At 38.4% G+C, this 22,842-nt stretch overlaps 1 protein-coding gene across 1 annotated transcript in view; it reads left to right on the top strand.

Moving 5' to 3' along the window:
• TBC1D5 (TBC1 domain family member 5) overlaps positions 1 to 22,842 on the top strand; it is a 450,092-nt gene that overhangs the window by 389,864 nt on the left and 37,386 nt on the right. The window contains exon 20 of the mRNA XM_067561949.1: positions 5,045 to 5,208. Coding sequence (XP_067418050.1) covers positions 5,045 to 5,208 — 164 coding nt within the window. The remainder of the gene's footprint in view (positions 1 to 5,044; positions 5,209 to 22,842) is intronic.

Below are 22,842 nucleotides of genomic sequence, written 5' to 3' on the forward strand. Positions count from 1 at the left end.
CTATGACTCCTGACTACCTTGGAGATTGCCTCTTTCATCATGTCCCTTCCCTAGAGCTGAAGTTAACGGAGGTGATTGTTGCTTCTATTATTATCTAAAGGCTTCAAGATTTAAATCGTTAAAGGATGGAGTCAGAGCACTTTTGATGAATGACCCATGAATCAGAACTCATTTCTCCCAACAAAGCCAAAGTTAGCTGACTGCAAAGCCTACCAGTTTATTCAGTCCTTTCCTGAGGGAAGTGGGTTAGGAGCTTGAAGGTTATTCTTCGTAGAAGCTGTTGACTCCTTTTAGTTGTCACTGTGTTAGATTTTTTTGTATCAATCTGGTTTTTTTAATTTGTATATTACCTTAGAAAGTATCATAGGCCAATTTATAAATTAAATTGCTAGGGAGAATATTCATAAAGCAAAATATATTGAGGAAAATGTTACCAATTATCTTTTGTAGATCTTCAACCACCAGCTTTTGAATTCATAATGATCCCAACTAGAATACCATGTCTGGGATTAAAAAAAAATAGCTGAAATTTCAGGAAGTTTGAATTCAACCCAAATTTCAAATCCAAGCCTTGTGAGTCAGGCTCATCTCTATTTGTTATTCAAGTCATAGAATGCAATATACATATTGGACCATTTATAAAATAATTCAGATGGTGTTTCAGAGCATAAGGTAAAAAGTGGTTATCTTCATTATTAGAAAAGTGCCATAGTCATCTTGAACTGTGTTGTGCCTTAGCAGTGTTTTCCATAGCGTTGGTCTCATGTTTTATCCTGAAGCTTGTCTTTTTCCACTGCTTTGATTTAGCACCAGTGTCACCATTTCAGAACCACACTAAACATTGCTTTCTGTTGTGTAGAAGATCAACAACAGGTGTTCAGTATCTTCATTTTATTTAGGCCAAGTCACATTTTAATGTACAACTTTGAGCATGCTTCCTAAGCCTCTTTTGTTTCAGTAAAGCAACTAGAAAGACAGCAGTTTTATCAAATGGATCAATTTTATCATGACACTTTTTAAAGGGTTCTCATGATTTTATGATTTCTGCTTTTATGAAGTTTTGCCCTTTGCAAAAATGGCCACCATCTCTCATTGCAATTTATGGGACTGAAGCCTTGGGTTTCCCTCATAATGATGTCTGCCATTCCTTACAGCATTTGCAGGTGAAATGAGGCTGCCCCCAGCAAAGATGGCCACCATCTCCCCCCTTTCCAATAGGGCTGTAGCCAGGCTGTCTTCAGAGAAGATGGTGGCTGCTTAGTGACCATGTAAAGGCTGGGCAGAGAATGGGAAACTGTCGGTGCATCAGGGAGTGGGAGAATATGTTCGAAGATAGGACAGGAAGCTCTGAGTCACAGAAGGCAGGGTGATGTCATGCAGGGACATGTGGGGAGAAGGAGGCAGACTTGAGGGAAATGGGGGAAAGGAAGGCAAAAGGAGACCGAAGGGAGTTTGGGGGAAGTGGGAAAAGGTATATTCATCATCTTTTCTACCCCCCTCCTCTACTCTCCCAGAAGCTCACTGAACATTCAAATCAATCTTTCCTTCATTGTACCCGATTACCCATCATCCAATTCTGCAGTGTGTGGTGTCTTATTTACTGCCATGTCCTGGCCAATTCTTCAGATAAGATTTGAATGTATCCAATTGCTTGATTTTAAATAGTGTTTACTTTTGAAATCTTCTTCCCGAGATCACATGTTTATTTGGGTTTATATTTTTCCTTTAAGAAAAGCTATAATTTTTATCAAAAAATTCAACCACCACTAAGTATTATGTGAATTTGGGGGTGCAGTATATATATGGCAAGTAGCAGAACTCACATAGGAGGAGTCTCCACTCTACAATGGGACCCAGCCAAGCAGAGTCTCTTTGACTTCTAAGAGACTTGGCATGGATGGACCTCATTCTAGGACTGAGATCTTAGATGACACTGCATGTGGCTTTCTGGTATCTTAATCTTTCTTTTTTTTCCACAGCTTTTTCTACCTTTGTTTTCTATTGTTTTGTTTGTAGATTTTGTGGTGTGGATTTATTACAGAAACACATTTCAGGGGAAAATTACAGTCGATATTGGAAGGGAGAATGTAACCTACCGCAGAGAGGGAGTTAAATTATATTTTCAAAATAGTTTAAGCAACAACCATTACAAAATACAGACCACACTAGCAGCTGTATGCAATTATACATGGCATATGCAAGAGTGAAACTGGCATGAAAGGCTGGAGCAGCAATAAGTTTTTTGTAAAACCAAGGGCAAATTGTAACGGGATTTATCAGAAAACCAGTGAGTAACTTTATACCTATATATGTGGGCCATTTTCTTTCATTTTTGGTGTCATAGAAACAAAAGGGTTTCATAATCAGAATAGCTGACCATATAATGTGATAACTATAAAGTGTACACTGAATTCATAGGTAAGCATGCATGAAATTATATACCAATTCACAGAAGCAGCAAAATCAGAAAAGGAAATTGAGAGAAAAAATAATTACAGAAGACTAAAAAGAATCCTGGTCCATAATTTCTCATGGCATTTTCTAATTTTTTCACCACAATAGTATTTAACTTTCATTTCAAATTAGGATTTAGTGACTTCATACTAGATCCACTTCCCCATAAACACCTTTTAAAATAAAAAGCTTTTCTAAAAACGCTAGCTCCATTTTTATCCTCTATCCTAAAGCATCTTTGCATCCCCAGTATCAGTATGTCACTTAATGAAAATTGGGATATTAATTGTTCTGTTATGGAGCTATTAAAATAATATTTTAAATAAATGCTATTTAAAGCATCCCTGTTGACCTAAATAAAAGTTATGGTGTTGTGCCCCGGCTAACTCTGTTGGTAATATAGGAATTGTCATTTTGCATCAAATCAGTGGGCCGTCTAATCCAATCTGCTCTGTCTGATAGTGGCCAGCACCAAATGCTCCAGAGGCAGTTGCAAGAAACTCACAGTAAAATGCCCCCTATGAAGGCCTTATACTAATATCTGATCATTTTATAGTGGCTTAAACACTGAAGCATGGGATTTTATATTCCGTCCCAAAATGTGTTTAGCACTAACTGTAATAACTCTAGATATCCTTCCTATCAATATAAATGTCTGACCTTTCTTTAGCTCCTGTTAATTTCCCAGCCTAAACATCATCATGTAGCAATTATGCATTGTGTGAATAGTTTCCTCTTCAGTTTTGCCACCTGTCAATGTTATTGAATGTCTCCTTGTTCTTGAGTGTTATGAGACAGCGAGAAGAGAAGCTCTTGATCTGCATCCTCTATAGTTTTCATTATTTGTAGGTACTGTTTTTCTCTTCAAAACCATTGTAATATTCCATCTCAGTGAACCTCACCGGTGGAGGCTGGCTTAGCTTCCTTAATACCTTACCTTTTGCGAACTCAGGGACCTTGACATTTTTTTCCTTACTGCACCAAACAAAAATTCCACAGAACTTGGAGAAGTGTATTCCACATGCCATAGTGCCAGGCAAACATTAGGCAAGTGAAAAAACTATTTTTTTTTACATAATGTTCAGTGGAAAAAAATAATTTTAGAACTTGCATCTCTTTACCGTCATAATGATTCAGCTCAGCCACTGAGAACTTTGATTGGGTCAGCTGTTCAGAGGCAGAGTATAAAGTCCATTGGATGTACTCTAAGCTTACTTTCAGTATTCTGATGTGCGCATTTCTAAACCATGCATCGGAGAAAAGAGGCAGAGTAAGACATAGGGTACGTCTACACTGCAATTCAAAACCCGTACTGTCCTGTGCCAGCTGATTTGGGTGTGTCAGGCTTGTGGTGTGAGACTATTTAATTGCAGTGTAGACTTCTAGGCTCAACCCAGGCTTTGGGATCTTCCCACCACTCAGGATCCTAGAGCCCAGGCTCCAGCCCGAGCCTGGAAGTCCCACACTGCAGTTAAACAGCCCAAGCCCTACAAGCCCAAGTCAGCTGGCACAGGCCAGCTTCAGGTGTCGAATTGCATGGCTTCACGCACCTAATGAATGATAGCATGTAACAGAGGAAGAGCGCTGTATTTATTTTTCAAATTTTTGTGTGTTCAACCATTCTATAATAACATTGTGAATTCAATTTATTTTATTTTATTTATGCGTTACAGCACTGCCTGGTGTGTTTGACGCTGCACAGGCATATGGGAAGATAGTCAGAATATTAAAAATGTGTGTGTTAGTTCTGCATCACTAGGATGGAAAATACACAGCTTTGAGACTGGGGAATGAGAAGGGAGAATTGACTTTATTTTTATAGTTATTTAGCAACCCTAATAAGCATAATGCAAGTTGGTATAGATTTCTCCAGACATGTAGAAACAAATGGTTTTATAGTAACATTTATAAAGGAAAGTCTATGAGAGTTGGAGCTGATTCCTATGAATTTGGTGTAATTTCTCAAAGTGAAATCAACCATATTCTTTGTTTGTTTGTTTTTTCATTGCTTCAGGAAGATGAAACTGAATTGCATCAATTTAAATATGTATTCAAATATCAATATCTTAGGTCCTTTCTTAGAGGCTCTTAATTCTCAATCTAAGTACTTGAGCTATAGTTATACAGACAACTCCCAATGGTGGAAGAAAAGTAGAGAAGAAAGCATCATAAAAGTCTTTCTTCACAATCTTATATATATGAATTTATTAAACCAAAAATTCTTTTCCATGTCCATTCCTTTTTTCTCACCGCATATTGTGTGTAAGACTGAACGCTTCACATCAATCTTCTCAAATTAAGTATATATGTTATACAAATTACCACGATACCACTAGGTATCATAGGTGCTGATTAAGATTTGGTATTGGTTTTCTATGCCTTCTCATTAGAACTATACAGAGGCCTGTATATAAGAGTAGTTCTCCATATGTCACAATGCATGCAGATACACATTAACTTTGAAAATTCTCATTCTGTGTTGATCTGTTTATGAATGTCAATGAGCAACACCTAAGACAGGAAGTACTTGATAGAGAGAAACTGCTTTTCAACTGATTTAATGTTTTGTTGCTCTGTGCTTGTTTTATAGGCCAAAGTTCAAAAAATGTCAGTTCATCTCCAAGCATAGAGAGCTTGTATGGAGTACGTGAATACACAGGATCTCCTCCTATGTCTGCATCCAAGAAAGATTCCTTTTTCAGTACCATCTCCCGCTCTCGTTCCCACAGCAAAACTATGGGCAGAAAAGAGTCTGTAAGTTCCTGAACGTTATGAGCTTGTTTGTTTTGGCTTTTTTATCCATGACACTGCTTCACTTACTGGAATTGTTTATTTTTCTTATTAATTAAGCGTTTGCATTTGAAAATATCCCCCAAGCAAAAATTAATGACAAAACAGATATTTGTATAATAATTTCTTCTAAATAGAATCTGGTCTCTATCCTGCATCCCACAACCCTATTTTATCTTCTGAAGCCCCTGAAAGTCCTGGTGAGACAGATGACGGGAAAGACTCCTGCAAATTCATTTCCATCGTTAAACTTCAGGGATGTGCCCGAAGTTAATAAATAATTCAGAGAAGGACTTGATAATCATCAGATCCAAATGTACCCATCTGGTGTCTCTGAAAATCCCTAATATATTATAGGTATCCTACAATGACAATTATATCTCCCATGTAGCCACAAGCTTCCTTAAGCCACAAGAAACTATTATTTAAATAATTTATTGCATACATCTAAGGAAGTCTGCCGATGTGGTAGGTGCTGTGTAAGAAATTCCCACCCTACTAAGGAGCTTAGAGGAGATCTAGGTTGATTAATCTTATATATCATGGGAGCAAGCTCCTTCACGGAAATGAAAATTAATTTAAAGTTTAAAAAACATTTTCTTTGGTCATAGGCCTCATGTAGTCTTTGTGCTTGTTAGAGACATATTTATGTAAAGAAAGGAAAAACTGTAAAGTTTTTTGCGCAGAAATGGAGGCAAAATGTAAATTTTCTGTGTTTTTACAAATTTATGTTGATAGAACTTCCTATTAATTTCACCAGATAGTAACTGTAATAGCAACATTTCTGAGTTATACCAAAACTTTCAATATTCAGAGATCCTAGAAATACAAAGTCATCATGGTAAATTAAAGACAGAATGGAAACTTTAATTGTTAATTTCATAACTTTAAGATTTTAACCATTAGAGCCCTAAGATTACAAAATAATATAGATTTTTCTGTTTGGTATTTAATATTTGCTGTCTTAATGAAGAAGTATTTTTTTTTAAATATTACTTTTTTAAATTTAGGACTTTTTTTTACTTCTTTTTCAAATGAAGGAAACATGCCCATTCAACTTTTTACTCAACTCTGTTCAAACGATATACTGGGAATGACAGAGACACTGGGGCGGGGGGTTCTTTCTTGCATTTTCTTTTTATTGGGCTGCCTAAAGACACAAGTATATAAGTAGTGTTTCTCCAGTTACAAAAAGTAAGCCCCACTTGGACTGCTCTGGTCTACTTTGCTCTGTGCAGGCAGACTCCTTACATCCACAGAGAGCTCACATACAGAGCAGCTTGCAGAATCAGGACCCGAATGCATGAATTCCTGCACACTGTGTGAGGCACAGTGGGCTGAATTAAAGAACAGAGTGGAAACTTTACATCTCTCCCCCTTCCTTCCTAGGATGAAATAAAACAAAACAAAACAAAAAACATTACATAAATGTATTTTTGTTGGATTTTAATATGTAAATGTGTATATTTTATGGGTGTGTACTAACAGGATCTAAATTTGAGCCAATTATGTCTACAGCTTTTGGCCTGGCTATCATGCTTAATCTCTTCTCTGTAAATGGAGTTTAAAACTAATGCCTCTTTTATACTGTGATATTAAATGTACAACAATTTTCTGTTGTACCACTCATGCTTGGTTAGACTCCCCTGAGAATCCCATTTATATGTTTTCCGAGTAATTGATTTTTCCCAACATTTAAGGCATTATTTGGTTTTGGTTTTTTTCTTAATTTCACGGGATGACCTGAGGAGAGGTTGGGGGAGGGAATGTTTCAAAGGAATACATTTGTAGTTTCTTTGTTGTGTTCCATTTATGAAAACTGCTCAGAATCACCAGTAAATTCATATCATTGCAATCTAAGCAGAGTGCAAATTTTCCTAAGGGTTCTTTAAATTACAACGTATGTTTTATAATATAGTGCCCTTAGAACTAAAGAAATGAGGCAGTATATACTTCAGGCCACTGAAACCTATTTCATGTATTCAGCTTTTTGACTGCCTTGTTATAAAACAAAAAAGTGTTTTATTTTAGGCCACTAATGGAAAAGTTTTATTTAAATTTGCTTTTGATTGCTAAAGATGATCATTGTTTGTATTTCCTCACATATTTTATAATGCCTAGTTATCCTAATGGAGGAGAAAAAAAACAAGAGTGCAGCCCAGTGTCCCCAAATAGATTAAGTAAATTTCTCAGAATTGTTTCGGGAGGGAAAAAGAAGCAAAGGACTTGAAAACATACTGGGTTCACTTTACTATTGAATTTATTTACTATGCTTTAGCTGATTTAGTACCTTTCGGTAGATGGTAGTTGTATTACTGTTTGATATTTTGTACATTTTGCCTATCCTAATTATACTATGTATTATGTCCAAGAATTTTTTTGGAAAGTGACTCTAGTGGGCATTTAGACACATGTCTGTCAGTTTTTAAAAAGTTGTTTTGATGTATTTAAACATCAGCCATTACTTATTTTATGGACATGGGAAAAACCCATTTCCCACCCTCAAAGGTCTTTGCTAAGGAAAGGGTGAGAGGAGGAAAAGATGTACACAGAAATACATGCCCTCTGTGCAGCACTTGCAACAATTGAGCCTCCTGGTCCTAGATAGAGTGGGGCACATTTTTACTCACCACAAAATGCAGTTTCAGTCAACTGAAAACTATTCACGAATTCATGTCGAGTTTAATAATTTCAGCCAAACTCAGAAAATCTGAAAGTTTCTAAAATGTCAAAATGAAACGTTTCATTTCAACCCAGCTTGAAATTTTTTGTTTTGACTTGAAGCAAAAGCAAAGGACTAGATTGACAAAACACTGGGAAGGGTGCAGGAGGATTTCCCTTATACAAGATCCTTAGCCCCCTGATCAGGGTATTCACCTAGGATGTGGGAGACTCATTTTGAATGAATATGAATTGCCACTGTGAATGACAGTGAATAGCTGCTGAATAGGGAATAGTGAATAGGGAAAGAGTGAGAATGACTTTATACCCTAGTGGTTAGGGCTTTCATGTAGGCTTTGGGAGACCCAGGTTTAAGTCCCTGCTCCAATGATTATTTAATTTTTAATACAAAGTGGAGCAGTTTCAACAGGAGAGGCTGAGAAGGACCCACACCAGAATATCCATAACTCATTGTCTAGGACCCTTCCTGCAATGTGGGAGACTCCAATCCAAATCATTTCCCCATGTCAGGCAGAGGAGGGAATTTTCTCTCACATTCCAGTGAGTGCCCTAACCACTGGGCTAAAGGTTGTAAGAGACTTTCTTCTCTCCACCCAACCAAGTTTTATTTTGACCTGACTTGAAATTTTTTTTACTTTCTGATTTGCCAAAAAACCCTCATTTTCCAATTTGCCCGGAAACTAAACTTTGTTTAAAAAAATGGGTTTTGGTTTTTTTTTGGATTTGCCAGCAAATCAAGAAATTCATTATTTGTCCAGCTCAAGGGAATGTGCTGCTGTTGCAGGGTTGTCCCGGGATAAATAGGGGTGAAGCTTACTTGAGTTCTTCAAGTTCTGAGGCATGACCAATACATTGGACTTTGCTTGGAAGAAGCCTGGTCACAACTGATTCTGAACTTGATTCACTACTTGAACTTGAATCAGTTTGACAAGCAGGAGCAAGTCTACGCATGCCAAGGGTCTTTACTCTTCAGACTGAGGACTTTTAAGACAGCAAGTTTCCTGTTAATTTAAAACAGGTGTTGAGACAGTGATCTATTTCCTAAATCTAAAGACTGATGAAAATTCGTTCACTGTTACTGCCTTCAGAGACAAATGCTATTTCTTTTATTTTATTTATGCAGTGTAGCTGAAGGCCCCCTTTCCTCCTGGCAGGAATAATTGTAGTGGAAAGATTCTGGAGCTATCGCCTCACAAGCAGGAACAGCTTAACTGTTATATGAAATGCAGGCTGATCCCCTTCTTCCTCCCAGCAGCCGCAGTCTTGGTGGAATAGAGCTCTGGGGTTATTTCCTCTCATTACCTATTGCCCCCTCCCTTTGAGCAGAGTGTGGGGGAGGGAATTGGGCAGATTTGCAGCCCTTCATTTGTCATCATGATCACCTTCCTTCAACTACAAGCATTAAGGACAGTCAGTTCCTGCTCTTGGCAAATAGCAAAGCTGACTAGCTCTTGGTTTTGCCAAACATTGGAGCTGTCTAACACCAGGAGATAGTGGGGTTGGCTTTTGGCCACAAAGACGTGTTAAGATGTAAACTGTTATATCCAAGATTATTGTTGCCTTCCCAGCTATTTCCCTACTTCTCATCCTTGACTTAAGTGACACCGTCTGATATACATGCTTTTCCTCCCTATATGTGCTGTTGTCTCCTTGTCAGGAGGTTAATGTTTGTGCTTTATATAACAGGTCTGACTGGTTAGAAGTTGATTGCAGCTACCTGTAAAAATCTTAGAAAAACAGATGTGTGCTGCTGTTCTCCATGAGGCTTGGTCTACACTAAAAACTTATGTTGGTATAATTATATCACTCAGGGTGAGGAAAATTCACACTCCTGAGCAGCATAGTTTTACTGACCTGTCCCCAGTGCAGACAGCACTATGTTGATGGGAGGTCTTCTCTCAGGCAGGTGGGGTACCTGTGCTGGCAGGAGAAGATCTCCCATCATTGTCATAGGCAGTGTCTTCACTAAGCGCTACAGAGGCACAGCTGCACGGTGTAGACAAGCCCACAGGTCTGCTTTTTGCTTAACACCTCAGAAAATTAAGCCACTGCTTCACTTCAGGCATCCAAGTTTGACAATTTTGGCCAGAGACTATAAAGCATAAAAATTAAAAGGGATAGCAAAATAAATAATGGTGGGATTAGCATCAGATACACACACATAGTCCTTGAGTAGAACTATTTCCTTTGTGCATTTTATACAATCCTATAAGCTTAGAGACTTCTTTTACCTTTTATGTGGGCTACACTGTTTCTTTAAACTAAATATAGTGTTTTAGCAAAATGTTTGTGAATTCATATTTAACATGTACCTCACAATTATTCAGAAATACAAATGCCACAATGCAATGCCCTTTTCTTAATGTCAGTCAAAACATTCCTAGACATGAATGTTATATAATTTAAACTATTAATATAACTGCTTAATGAATTTATAAATGTTTTCTTGTAACATCTCATTGCTTAATCAATAGTTTGAGGTTTGCTGGGTCTAATATAAAAAACCCACTTCTGCTGACATTTGAGTTTAGTGTATTAAGTTTAATTAATCGATCTTAAACTGCAATTTATATTTCAGAAGATTTTCCAGCTTTGCCATTCCATGTAATTATCTTGATTTTTGATTTGAGGCCAAATTCAATTCAGACACTTGAAACTTGGCATTTATTTAGTTTTTCAATGCCATTCTAACCTTGGAAGTAGAAAGAAAGCATTTAAATCTGACAGGCTGCCAGATCATCTGACCAGTGTTTGTAGAGGTACTTTTTAGATCTGTTGAAACTGTTGCACTGTTTTCAATTTCCTTCCTGATGTAGCCGCAGCATTGCTGTTACTCAGATCAAAGAGCTGTGAGCATAATGAAAAGAAATATCTTATAAAAGACGTTTTCTCTCTTAAATATTTATGTATTGACATGTTAATGTAATTTTTGTAAAAAAGTATCTGTATTCATGAATGACAGCTTCATAGTCAGCTGTTACACATCTTTTTGCTTCAAGTAATTCCATTTAAATAAAAACAACTGTGGTGTGATAAAAACAGGAAGTGAATTTCTAGGAAGTTTAACAAGAAGCTATACAGATGAAAACCCTATACTTACATATGGTGAATGAGACTACAACAACACCGTATTGTTTTTCTGCCATATCTGAGGTCAATGTAATGGTATACAAATCAGATTTGTGAAGCCATTTTGAAAACATTAGAAATGTGTAGAACAACCAATAAACTGTACTCTTTTTCTGGCTAAAAGAGTGTTAAATATATTTAACTCGTGCTGAAATCATTTGTACCAGTAATAATGCATATTTCTGCACCCTGGCCCATCTCTACGGCATAGAATTACATAATTTGACAGCAGGCAACAAGAGGCTTTAAAATTATTGGACAACAGTCTGTTAGTGGCTGCTAGGCGAGATGCAATAAAATTACAAAATCTTGAGTGGTCTGAGGCTCTTGATAAAATTTTCAAAGATGCCTAAGTCCCATTTTCAAAAGTGACATAGGCATTTAGAAGCCCAAGTCACATTGACATCCAAATCAATGGGACTTAAGCTTCTAAAGGCCTACATCACTTTTGAAAATAGGACTTGGCCTCCTAAATCACTTAAGCACTTCTGAAAATTTTACCCACTGCCTTTTTTCCCTCCTTATCCTACCTAATAGTTTATCTGAGTTTCCATTTCTACAAACTTTAGAAAACTGAACTGGACTCATAAAAAATATGTATAGTACCATTCCAAATCTAAATGGTGTGGTTGTTTTTCCCTCCTTGAAAGAAATAGTAGTTGTATGTTTAAATTTAGGATGTGATGCATTTTTTTCATATTCAGTTAAATCAAGTTTCTCCCCATAAAAACAGCAGATCTTGTACTTCTCTTGTAGCAAGTTAGTGTAAATGTTTACATTCGTAAATGTTTTGAGTCCTCACATAATTACTATACTTAAGTAATACCCTTCTTAAATGTTGAACATTATAATCAGAGCTCCTAAAAGATCTAAATAATGAGGTCCAACTCCAAAACTGCATACTGAATCATGTTATGAATCACATCACAGAACAAATGTATCATTTGGAATAGAGAATTTTAGTTGACCTCTCATTCTGCCGATGCTTTAGAAACATTTTAAAGTGAATAATAATAAAGTGGTTGAATAAATATATCAGGGGTGGCCAAACATACTAACCTCCAAGACCCCTCTCCATTGGGCTGAATCCTCTAACCCCACCACTCTGCCGCAGGGCAGATGCTCCGAGCTCCCCACTGCAGCCTGATGCGGGGGGTGGGAAACTCTGCAAGCTGCACTTTCACAAGCCAAGTTTGGCACCCCTGAAATATAGTATATTTAACAAGCAAATGGAAAAGACTGAAATGTTGCTCATGGTGTTTCATAATTCAAAATATCCACAAAAATGTCTTTTTATATTATGAATCAAATCAACATTTTGCAGTGGCAAAAGAAATCAATCATGAAAACTAAATAAGAATTTATTATTGAGGGAATATTAATCTATAATAAAAGTTATGTTTTGGGAATTATTAATAAAAGACTAGATGGAGGAAATATTGAAACTAGAGCACTAAGACAGCAAAAATATAAAGAAAAAATTGCATAAATATATCACACCTACTAGACAATTCAATAACATTTTACTAAATATTTTAGAAACATAATGTGGGAGCATAATACATATACACTTTATTCACTCCAGAAATATATGGATTCAAGAATGCTTAGCATCTTATTTCAAAAATCTTTAACATCAGAAAACTTGTTTTTTGGGATTTCTTTAAAATTATGGACAGAATACTCTGATTATGACGGTTTTAGTCTGCAGCCAGGAGAGGTTCCCAGAGGTGGGTCTGACCCGTCTCAGAGAGCAGCCCCTACAGGGGAACTCCCCAGCCCTGACCCTCCCCAGCTCTGGGCCCAGCGCTCAAGACTTAAAGGAGCCTTGGGCTGGCTGTTGCGGAGGGGAAGGGAGTGGGATGATGGGCTATCGCACCCTCCTGACCATGGAGCCCTGGGCAGTCGCCCACCTGAAAGGCCGGCCCTGCCCTCCCTCCCCCAAAGTGGCCACCCTCATGATTCCCCAACACAGCTTTGTGACCCCCTCATGGCCTCCTGTTGAATCGGGACCCCCACAGTTACAACACTATGAAATTTCAGTTGTAAACAGTATTTCTGTTCTAGGGGGCCAATTCTTTATTCCCTTTTCAATTTTTTATATCTAGTTAGATGTGCCAGATGTGCTGTCAGGGCATAATTTGTATTCTGCTTCATGGGCACCTTTTGGTCCATGATCCATTGCACTGGGGTTTTTCCCCCTCCTTTTCAAAGCATGGAGCCCTCTCTCTTTCTCTCTTAGTTTGTTTGGTGGGGGCGTTTTTTGTTTGATTGTTTTTTAACCAAAAAAAGCTCTCTCTGACTTCAGGATTAGTGCCAGCAGATGGAGCTGTTCAGAGAACTGATTGCCTTTCTAACTCCCTAAAGTCTTGTCTCTGTTCAGAGAGGCAGGATGTTCGTCCCTCTTCCATTCTCCTTTCTCTGTCTCCAGGCAGGAGATTTTTCTGCTATGTATATATATTTTTTTATTTTTCACCCTCTCCTTGGTGCTCACTTGGGAGGGAGAAGATTTTTTTTTTAGAACAGGAGCCTGCCAGACAGTGGTATTGCAACGGAAAACACAACAGTGTAGCAGGCTCAACTGAGATCAAGGGGGCTTCTGCTTATGGATCAGTCTGTGCCACGATGCACCGCTCGCCCTGCTCTGCAGCAATGTGGCACACAAGCCTTAAGCAGTTTGGGGCACAGATTCAGCAGTGGGCACCAGCTTTGCAGAACCTCCAAGCCAGTTATTTATTTATATTTATTTGGCGTACCCAATCTGGTCACGCCAAGCCACAACGTTCTTATCAACAATGTGCAAGGCATGAAAACCTCCAGGAAGTTGAGTCATTTTGCAGTCCTCAACCATGTGTGTCCTGGTTTGTGGCTGCACACATGGACATAGTGGACTGTCTCTAAAATGCCACCGAAATTCCACTGCAGCACGAGCAATCCAAGCCAGTGATCCCTGACCACTTGGTGCTCCAGGCGAAAGTAAAACATGGGAACAAGGGCTGACTACAGCAGAAGTGTTCCTTGTGTTCTAAGCCCTTCTACTACCAGGAAAATTAGTTTCACTCTTTAAGTGTGATTGGGACATTCAAATTGTGTTTACACAAAGCTAATGCTTGAAGAAATTGTTAGCTGGGTGCCTAAGGAAGGGTACAAATCATTCACTATTTCAGCTGGATACATTCAGGAATTTGTCAGGCCTCCTTCAGATTTTTCACAAATTCCAACCCCTGCCCCTTTCTGTGAGGACTCACTTATTCAGGAACCTAGCCATTTCCTGGCAGGACAATTTAACTGTATTTTCCAGTAAAATTCAAGCAGTATTACTGTATGGCTATCCAGTCTTCAGTGTATTCCTTTATCTGTTACTTTTGTCACTTGAAATAGAAGTATTCCCTTTATTTGATACGATTTTTAGTCAGATGGTTATGCAGTTTCATTCTTGGTTTTTCTTCATTAAAACCCTTCAAAATGATGGAAGTAGGAGAGAGAATAAAAGCAAAAACATCCAGACAAACAAAAAAACAATCATCAAATAAGAGAGTTTTTTCCTATTGCTTCAGTTTTCTTCGTGTTTTAAGTTTCCCTCCATTTCGATTTATTTTTTGGATTTGTTTTACTGCTGGTTACTACCCACTTGTAAAGGATCACAGAGCAGCAATGAAAAGTAAAATTCACTTACCTCGCTGTCATTTTTCATTCTCTGAATCAGGCACATGTTGCTCCGTGACACTGCACCCAAGGTGTCACTTACTTTTGCATCAGATTCTAGTTGGAAGGGAAATGTTGCAATATTTCCTTTTTCTCTTGCAGAACATTCCTGCAGAGAGAAAGAGAGAGAAATATTGGGATTTCTTCATATTGGGATGTAAGTCTTCATTTCTCTTTTTTAATCATAAATGAATAAGATGAGAAAGATGAAGTATTCTCCCTGGAACAGCTAATCTTTCATAATGATGATAAATCAGAATTTACAGCTTGTCTTCTCAGCATTGGCTAGGGAGTTGGAGAGGTGATCAGTTCTCTGAACAGCTCCACCTCCTGGCAATACATTGTGAAGCTAGAGAGGGTGGGTTTAAAGGGGAAAAAAAGAGGATCCTTCCTATTTTGAAGATGAGCAGGAATAAGATGAGTAATGGATCACAGAGCTTCATGTGCCAACATGAGAAAAATTACGGGTAGGTAAGTAAATTTTTACCTTTTTTCTTTTCTTAATATAATGAACCAAAATGGTTCAGCCATTTTCAAAATCAAAGCGCATAGGAACAAAAATACTTTCCCCATAATTTAAAAAAAAAAAAAAAAGTGGTTTGCTGTGAACAGCACTGATGCATCAGTGGTAGACGTTAGCAACTTGCATTTTGGCAGGAGGTTGTCCCTAGGTCAGAGATATGCCTTTTGTTGGTCTGTTGATGATTGGCTGTGTCTTGTCAAAGTCATACAATTTTTAAAAGTACTTTGTGCATGTACACTGGATTTTGTAATGCAATCTTTTTATGTTTGCCAATGTTCTATTGGTTCTGCACATAGGCACATAGCTTTGAAAAGTGCTGTGTCTTTCTCTATGATTAATGGTGTACAGAGAAGGAGTCATGAGGATGAGCATACTACTGCTCTAAAATAGTTTATGTTCTCAGGATGCTAAGATTGGAAATCTGATGGGAGTTGACCACCCAGCTCACTTGAAAATACTGACCAAAAGCCCTGGGTAGATAAGAGTCCTGACTCTCCTAGCAACTCTTTGTTATCTCAGAAATTGTTTAGATGCTGCCATTTTTTAAAGCCTGTATTACTGTACTGCTGAATCTGACATTTGTTGTGTTCTGTTTAAGATTGTCATTTTCTTTTAAAAAGACATGAAAAATCTACTAATGTTTTTGTACCCACTCTTCCTTTAGTGAGTTCATGGTGACTTTCATTAATCGCATTTCTCTAGTTAGTCTCTAATTCTGCGTCTTATTAGTTTTTTCAACATTTTCCTGAGCTGAAATCAAGTTTCTAGCTTTGTAATAACCCTGGGTCATTCCTTTAGTTTTTCCTGAAGCATACAATATTAAGTTACTCCTTTCCAGAGTCCATGTGCTGTGTCTTATCTGTTTTCAGTAAGTTTTAAATATAGCTCTTTGAGATACATCGACAATGCAAGTCATCCTGTGAAGTCAGATTATATTCTGTTTGTTAATAGTTTGCCCATCAGTTTCTCACTCCCTTCAGAATTTGGAGAGGAACCCTAGTTGGCTCTGCCACTTGTTAACTTCTAATACTTTAATTTGTCTGTCACCAGGTTTGGCATTGGCTCAGTCCATTTGAACTCATCCTCCTCCTCTAGAAAACGTATACCTGTTTCTGGCCTTTGTTCCCCATCCTCCCAGAAGACCACACTGAAGCAAATAATTTTATATTTTTTGCACAGTCAGTAAATTATCTGTTTTGTGTTAGCTCTTGTGAGTTGTACTGACTCTTCCACTGATCTTCCTGGCATATTTTAATTTTTTTATTCTCCATAACTCCACCCCCACCCTGTGTATTTATCAATCCCTCCCAATTTATCAATCCTCCCAGTGAGTTGATCTGTTAACCCTGTGAACAGTTATTTAGGGTGAGGGATCTTTGTTCTGGACGCATCTATCAACGGCATACGTATAAACGACAGACGCAGATAGTCCTTCCAAAACAAATGGGGTAATTTATTTAGATGACAACTTAACAAAAGCACGAGGGTCTAGACAGAGGGGTTGAACCCCGGACCCAGGCACCCAAACACAACCCAAAGGCAACTTAACCCCGTCCCAAGAGTCTTTTTGTGGCTTGGTGTTATACGCTCACGATATTTCTTCACCCCTCCTGGCGTTGATGGTACGATCTGGTCACGTCTGCTTCAGTCCCAGGTCCGATGTCGTCTGCTTCAATTCCAGATCCGAAGAGGCCTACCCACAATAACCACAACGAGTATCCCCACACAGACTGTCACTAGAATGGACAGCACCTGTTACTAGGTGCTCTGGACTTATATAGTTTTTGGCCGATGGCTAGAGATCCAATCATAGGGCTGGGATTTTCCCGCTCTGAGAGGGTGTGCACACGGCACTACCCTTTGCACTCAGCACTATGGGCTTGTGCACACGGCCCCATAGGCTTATGCACACGGCACTTCATCGCCAGCCCTGGTCTCCGATTGGCTAGAGAGATGTTACTGGGCAGACTAGACCAACTGTCTTAGCTGACCTTTTAACCTAGGTCTCCTTGATGGACAGGGACCTACTAAGAAAGGTGTTTCCCGCTCTTTTCCAACTGTCACTAGGTAGAATAGAGAACTTGGCTTTGTGCCAAGTGACAGTTTCTGACAGTTGCCACAGCAGGGGACAAAACCTTGTAAAAACTCCATTTTGTTAAATGATCTCTATCAACTATACCAAACTATATACACACCCATACATGTCCCTAGGGTGATTATAGGCCTACAGATCCTTTCACTGCAGGTGTCAGAACTGAAACTGCAAGATACAAGGACCTGCCTGTCACTGTCTCTTTTCCTGAATCCCATTCTTCTGTGGGCAGGAAAGGCAGCACATGATCTGGTCCTTAATGTTTTACCTTCACCAATGGTGAGTTTCAGGCCTTTATTTTCAGGGCTTTTTTCCCCCTTTGCCTAATTCAGATGGGCTAATTTCTGGAACCCTTAAGAGATTCTGAAAGGTATAGTACTACCACAAGGCAGGAGTTCTGTGCTGCAGGTTAGTGGGTAAAGATGGTGGCTAAGGCAGAAGAAAAAAAATACACTCCAAAACATGCTTGTGTAGCTCTTGCAATGCCCACCTTCCTTCAGATATCAAAGACACCTACTCTACTTGTTTCCTTTCCCTGGCTGACAGTAAACCACCATGAACTCTAAGGCCCTTATCCAGCAAATCACTGAAGCATCTCTCAGCAAGTGAGTAGCCCCATTGGCTCCAAGTTACTAAGGTAGTCATTGGTGATATAATTACTCAGAAAACTAATGTGGTTGGCTGACTAGTTTAACTTGGGCTAATTTAGCATTCTATGGTGTTGCAAACCAAATGTAACTCTACATAAGTTCCTCAAGGTGGAAAGGCTTTGTATTGTTGTTCCTTGTCCTGAGTGGTTGGCCCATGTTTGGGCTCTTGCCAGGTTGTTTGTGTTAGGAGGAGAAATCTATTATATGGGTCAGGTATTTCTTTGGTGCAATCCTGTTTATTTACAAAGAATGTATACAAAGTCCTGTTTCCCTGAACACAGTAGGAACAAACAAGAGTAGCTATTTCCTTATTTAGAAATCCAGATCTGTCTCCTCAGTGAGTACTCTGCACAAAAGGAGCTCACTCTTGGCTTCATCCCAAGGCTACACTCACTCTGCTTCTTTTCTTTCTACTGGCTTTCCCCAGCTTTCTAGTTGCTTTCTGCATCTGACACATACAGCTCCAGCCAATCAGTGCCCCCACCCCTCCATTTGCGACCAGTTCCTCTGAAACATCTGGCAGCAGCCACTGTTGGAAGACAGGACTCTGGGCTAGATGGACCATTGGTCTGAGCCAATGTGGCCATTCTTATGTTTTTATGTCCCCAGAGAACCACTCAGCCCACCCAGCTCAGCTTCTGCTCAGGCCATGCTATAATGGCCAGCGCTTTGGGCAGTGGCTTTCATCACTGCAGCCATCATCACATAAAGGGGCATTCAACTGCTCCTCCATTTGGCCTTGATACAGAGCTCATCACACCCATTGACTGGTCTGTGATTGATTGGAGCCATTAACACCTTCCAGCATCACAGAAGCAAAACAAGGATGTGTGAGGGTCCGGCTTACTGGGAGTGTTCTCATATCTCATAGCTACCCCCTGATGGTACAAGCAGCTAAGAATAGTGTAAAATAAACCATTGCCATCATAACTCTGATTTATACCCACTGTGCACATTGTCAATAGGAATGGAATATCTATTTGTAATATGTATCAAAATGCTGTGCCTGCAGAATATGTTGGTAGCATTGAAAATGTATTTCAGACATAAAATTTGAACCGATTAAAATGTAAAAAATACAAAATATGATTGAGTTCCATATGTTTTGGGATAAATTGGTTCCACAGTTAGCAGGGAGCACAGAAAGCGTGGCAACTTGTGTGAATGGCCTATACCTCGGTGGAATTTGAAGGCTGAACCCCCCTTCTTCTGTGTGAGGGTCAGCCCACTCCCCTCGTGTGAGAGCAAGCTCTGAATTTTTCATGTGTCTTTGCGGGAAGTATTGTGGCACCTAATATATTAAATAAATCTTAATTGCATAGTTTTAATGATGAAAAAGTTCAAGGAATTCAATGCAGTTATTATCAGTATTGCTATGAAAAATATAAAAGTAGAAAGTACTTCCAGTTAAATGTTATAGTTGCATGGATATTTCTGCACCAACAACTGATAAAGAACTATATCAAACACAAGCTAGTTTTCTTCACTTTCATTGTCCTTCATGGCCCATCCCTATCCTAGCTAGCCTCTCTCATTCAATATCAAGATATCAACTCCGCCTCCAATGCCAGCTGTATCACACACCTGTTAAATTTTCAGACAGGCACCTTCGTGCTTTCTCCCATGCTGCTCCGCACACGTGGGAGAAGCTGTCTGGGAGCATCCACAACACTAACTTGTTATCCTCCTTAAAACTTTCCTTTTCCATGATGCCTACAAAAAACATGGCCACAGTTAGGCTGCTGGTGTGCTAAGACACTACCTATCATGCTGACCAAGCATTGCATCCTTGTACTGTCCTGTTCTGTCTGTCTGATCTATCTGTTGTCTCTTGTATTACAGTTGGATTGTATTCTTTGGGGCTGGGACCATCTTTTTGTTCTATGTTTGCAGAGCACCTACCACAAGGGGGTCCTAGTCCATGTCTGTGGCTCTGAGGTGCTTTAGGAGTCGAAATAATAAGGCTCCCATGTTTATTTTTAAATTCCATTTTATATTCCTCATCAGTTGGCCGTAATAGTTTTAAATGTCAGCGCGTGTTGTGGGCAAGCATGCTACTGGCATGGAACATAAAGATTCCTTGAGTGTCAAACAGCACAAAATTGTCATGGGTTCAACAGTTATATATTGGCTTGTTAGAGTCAGAAACAGAATTGAAATAGACTATTGCAACATAATGAAAACATTAGGTGCTATTTTCTATCCAGGCTAAGAAAATAAGTGGAAGAATTAACATGGTGTGTTCATTTGTCTGCAATGCATCTGAAAGTTATAATAGGCAGACAGAAAATGACACTAATATGAACACACTCTGTGTTTATTTTGTGAATAAGCATTTAAGCCTGAGAAAGCCTCTTTAGTGTAAGTTGTGTAAGGTCCCTGTTTCAAACGTTGTTTTTCCCCTTTGATATTCTTTTAATGTTCCAATACTGATAGGTTTGAATTCTACTATATTTTGTCTTGGCCTTTTCACAGGATCTAAGGAGGGATTTGCTTAAATTAATGTAATTATCAGCTTTCTTTATTGTTCAAGCAGTTTGGCATAAATAACTTTATATTATCCAGAATAAGTAGTCCTTTTGAAGATAGTTTCTTCATTGCTGCGTTTAACACTTTTTATTGCTGCCAAGTATCTACAGATTCAGAATCATTCAACTTTAATGAAGATGGACTTTTCTCATGCTAAATATTCTAAGCAACGAGTAAACCACTGCAAAATACAAAGAATATGAAATCTAAGACACTATGTCAACCTTTTACAAATTCATTCATTTATTAAAACAATGCTGTTCATTTCTTCATTAACCTGTTCTTGATAAATTATCAGAGCATTTAATTTTCTTTAGCTCTTGAAAAATATTTTCTTTTTCTTTGAGTTTAAACATATATATAACACAGAAAACACTAAATATAGTTGTGCTCTTCACAGCAAAAGTGAAGGTTAAATGATAACATAAACCGGGGGGAAACTAGCAGCCCTATTTGTTCTGCATTTTGATGCATTTCTTTGAAGCCTTGAAATCTTTGTGTCTGGATATTTATAATGCAGAAGCAGAATACATGTATTGTGAAAAAACTTATTTATCTTTAATTGCAAAAAATATGTCATAGTAAGAGTGGCACCTGCTAAAACTATTTTTCTTGAGAACTTGGACTTATATGCTACATAGTCCCAGAGGCCTTGATCATAGCTTCTACCAACTTAATGCAGCTTGTAAAGCAATGAGCTGTGAAAAATTAGGATCACAATGTCAAGATCATAAAATTTTCTGTAATCTGTGCTTGAGGGTATTTAAATGGTTTCAGTTAGTCACAATTGTGCTTTCTTGAATCCAAGGAAGCTCAGCCTAGACTGCAAGCACCACTGTGTTTTATGAGTCTTTCAATCAGGGGAAAAGATCCAAAATATATCCAGTGTCGTCATCCTATTGGTGGGAAAAGCAGAAAGAAGGGAGGAAGGGATGTGGAGGAATAGAGAGTTGCAGGAGCAAAAAAATGTAGAAAAGGAGAGGAAATGGAGCAAAATTAAAGGAAAGAAATGTGTGGGATCATAAACAAAAACTGAAACAACGTGCATGGTCAAAGAGAAAAGGGAATCTAAAAATGTAAGAGAAGCTCCGAATACAGATACAAGGAGAAAAAGGATATGAGAAACACACAAATAAGTGAATCTTTTTGCAGGGCTTAGCCTTAATAGAAGAAAGAATGGTTTGGAATATAATATGTAGAAGTAGTACAAGAGATGCTCAGCCTGGAGTAATGAGAAGTTTAAGTCCATTTGATGATGTCAGAGAAATGTGAGCCAATATTATCTATCAGTTAATCATAAACCCACCTGCTTCCTTTTCACTTTCAGATTTAATTCAAGGTGTTGCTAATTATCTTTAAAATTCTGAATGAGCTGGAACCATGAGGGTGTGGGAAATTTTTGCTGTGAGTTTCTGGAACTGAATTTTCCAGAATTTGTTGTAGGGCTTATTCCGTAAGGTGGGGGTGGGGTCTCGTCATTAAGATTCATTTTTCTTTGCCTTCCAAGTCAGGCACAATGGTCATTTGTTTGAATTAGCTGTTGTTTGATTTGTTTCTCCTCCTCACAACATAATCCATGGTACCTGACTACACAGTAGTGGTTTTGAATAATACCTACAAAATGTGGATAATTTCATTTAGTGTTATAAAATGTTGAAAATAAATGCTTTAATGTTGTTAGTCTAAAAACCTTTAAAAACTAGTTAAATTTAGTTTCCCCTTTCTGACAGCAGATTTTGTTCTGTGGTCAAGTGGTCAACTTCAGAGTGTTATGGTTGAATTACTTTGAACCCTTTTTCACCTATTCCTACCCCTGCCTTCCCCCCAGTCAGTCTGCCTGACTGGCAGTTCAGTTCCCAAAGTATTACAGAGGATAATGACTTGGCTTTCATTTACATTTATGTAAGTATTTCCTAGTTTTACACTGTGTAGTTTGGATGTTTCATAGATAAATTCCTTTGTGGCATCAATCACAGTCATCGGGTATGATTCCAGGTGAGCGAATGTGAGAGTTCGAGCAGCACAACACATTTTAGCAGGCACGATACCCACTACATTTCCTCATGCAACTCCTTTTCTCACATTTTTAATTTTCTTTTATAGCCTACCACACAGTGGTATCTAGCTGTTCTTTTATCCTTAAAACATTATCTTTGTATGTGGCCTCATTTTTCTTTTGCTTGTCATGCCTTTACTTACTTACCACACGTATGTTTTGTCATTATAAATCAATTCCTTGTGATCTGCTTTTGGGTCAGGGAAATTCTCCTGTTGCCTGCATCTACTAT

Source organism: Emydura macquarii, unplaced genomic scaffold, assembly GCF_026122565.2.
Source record: "Emydura macquarii macquarii isolate MOO-44397 ecotype Brisbane River unplaced genomic scaffold, CSIRO-AGI_Emac_v2 contig_2422, whole genome shotgun sequence".
Classification (NCBI taxonomy): Eukaryota; Metazoa; Chordata; order Testudines; family Chelidae; genus Emydura; species Emydura macquarii.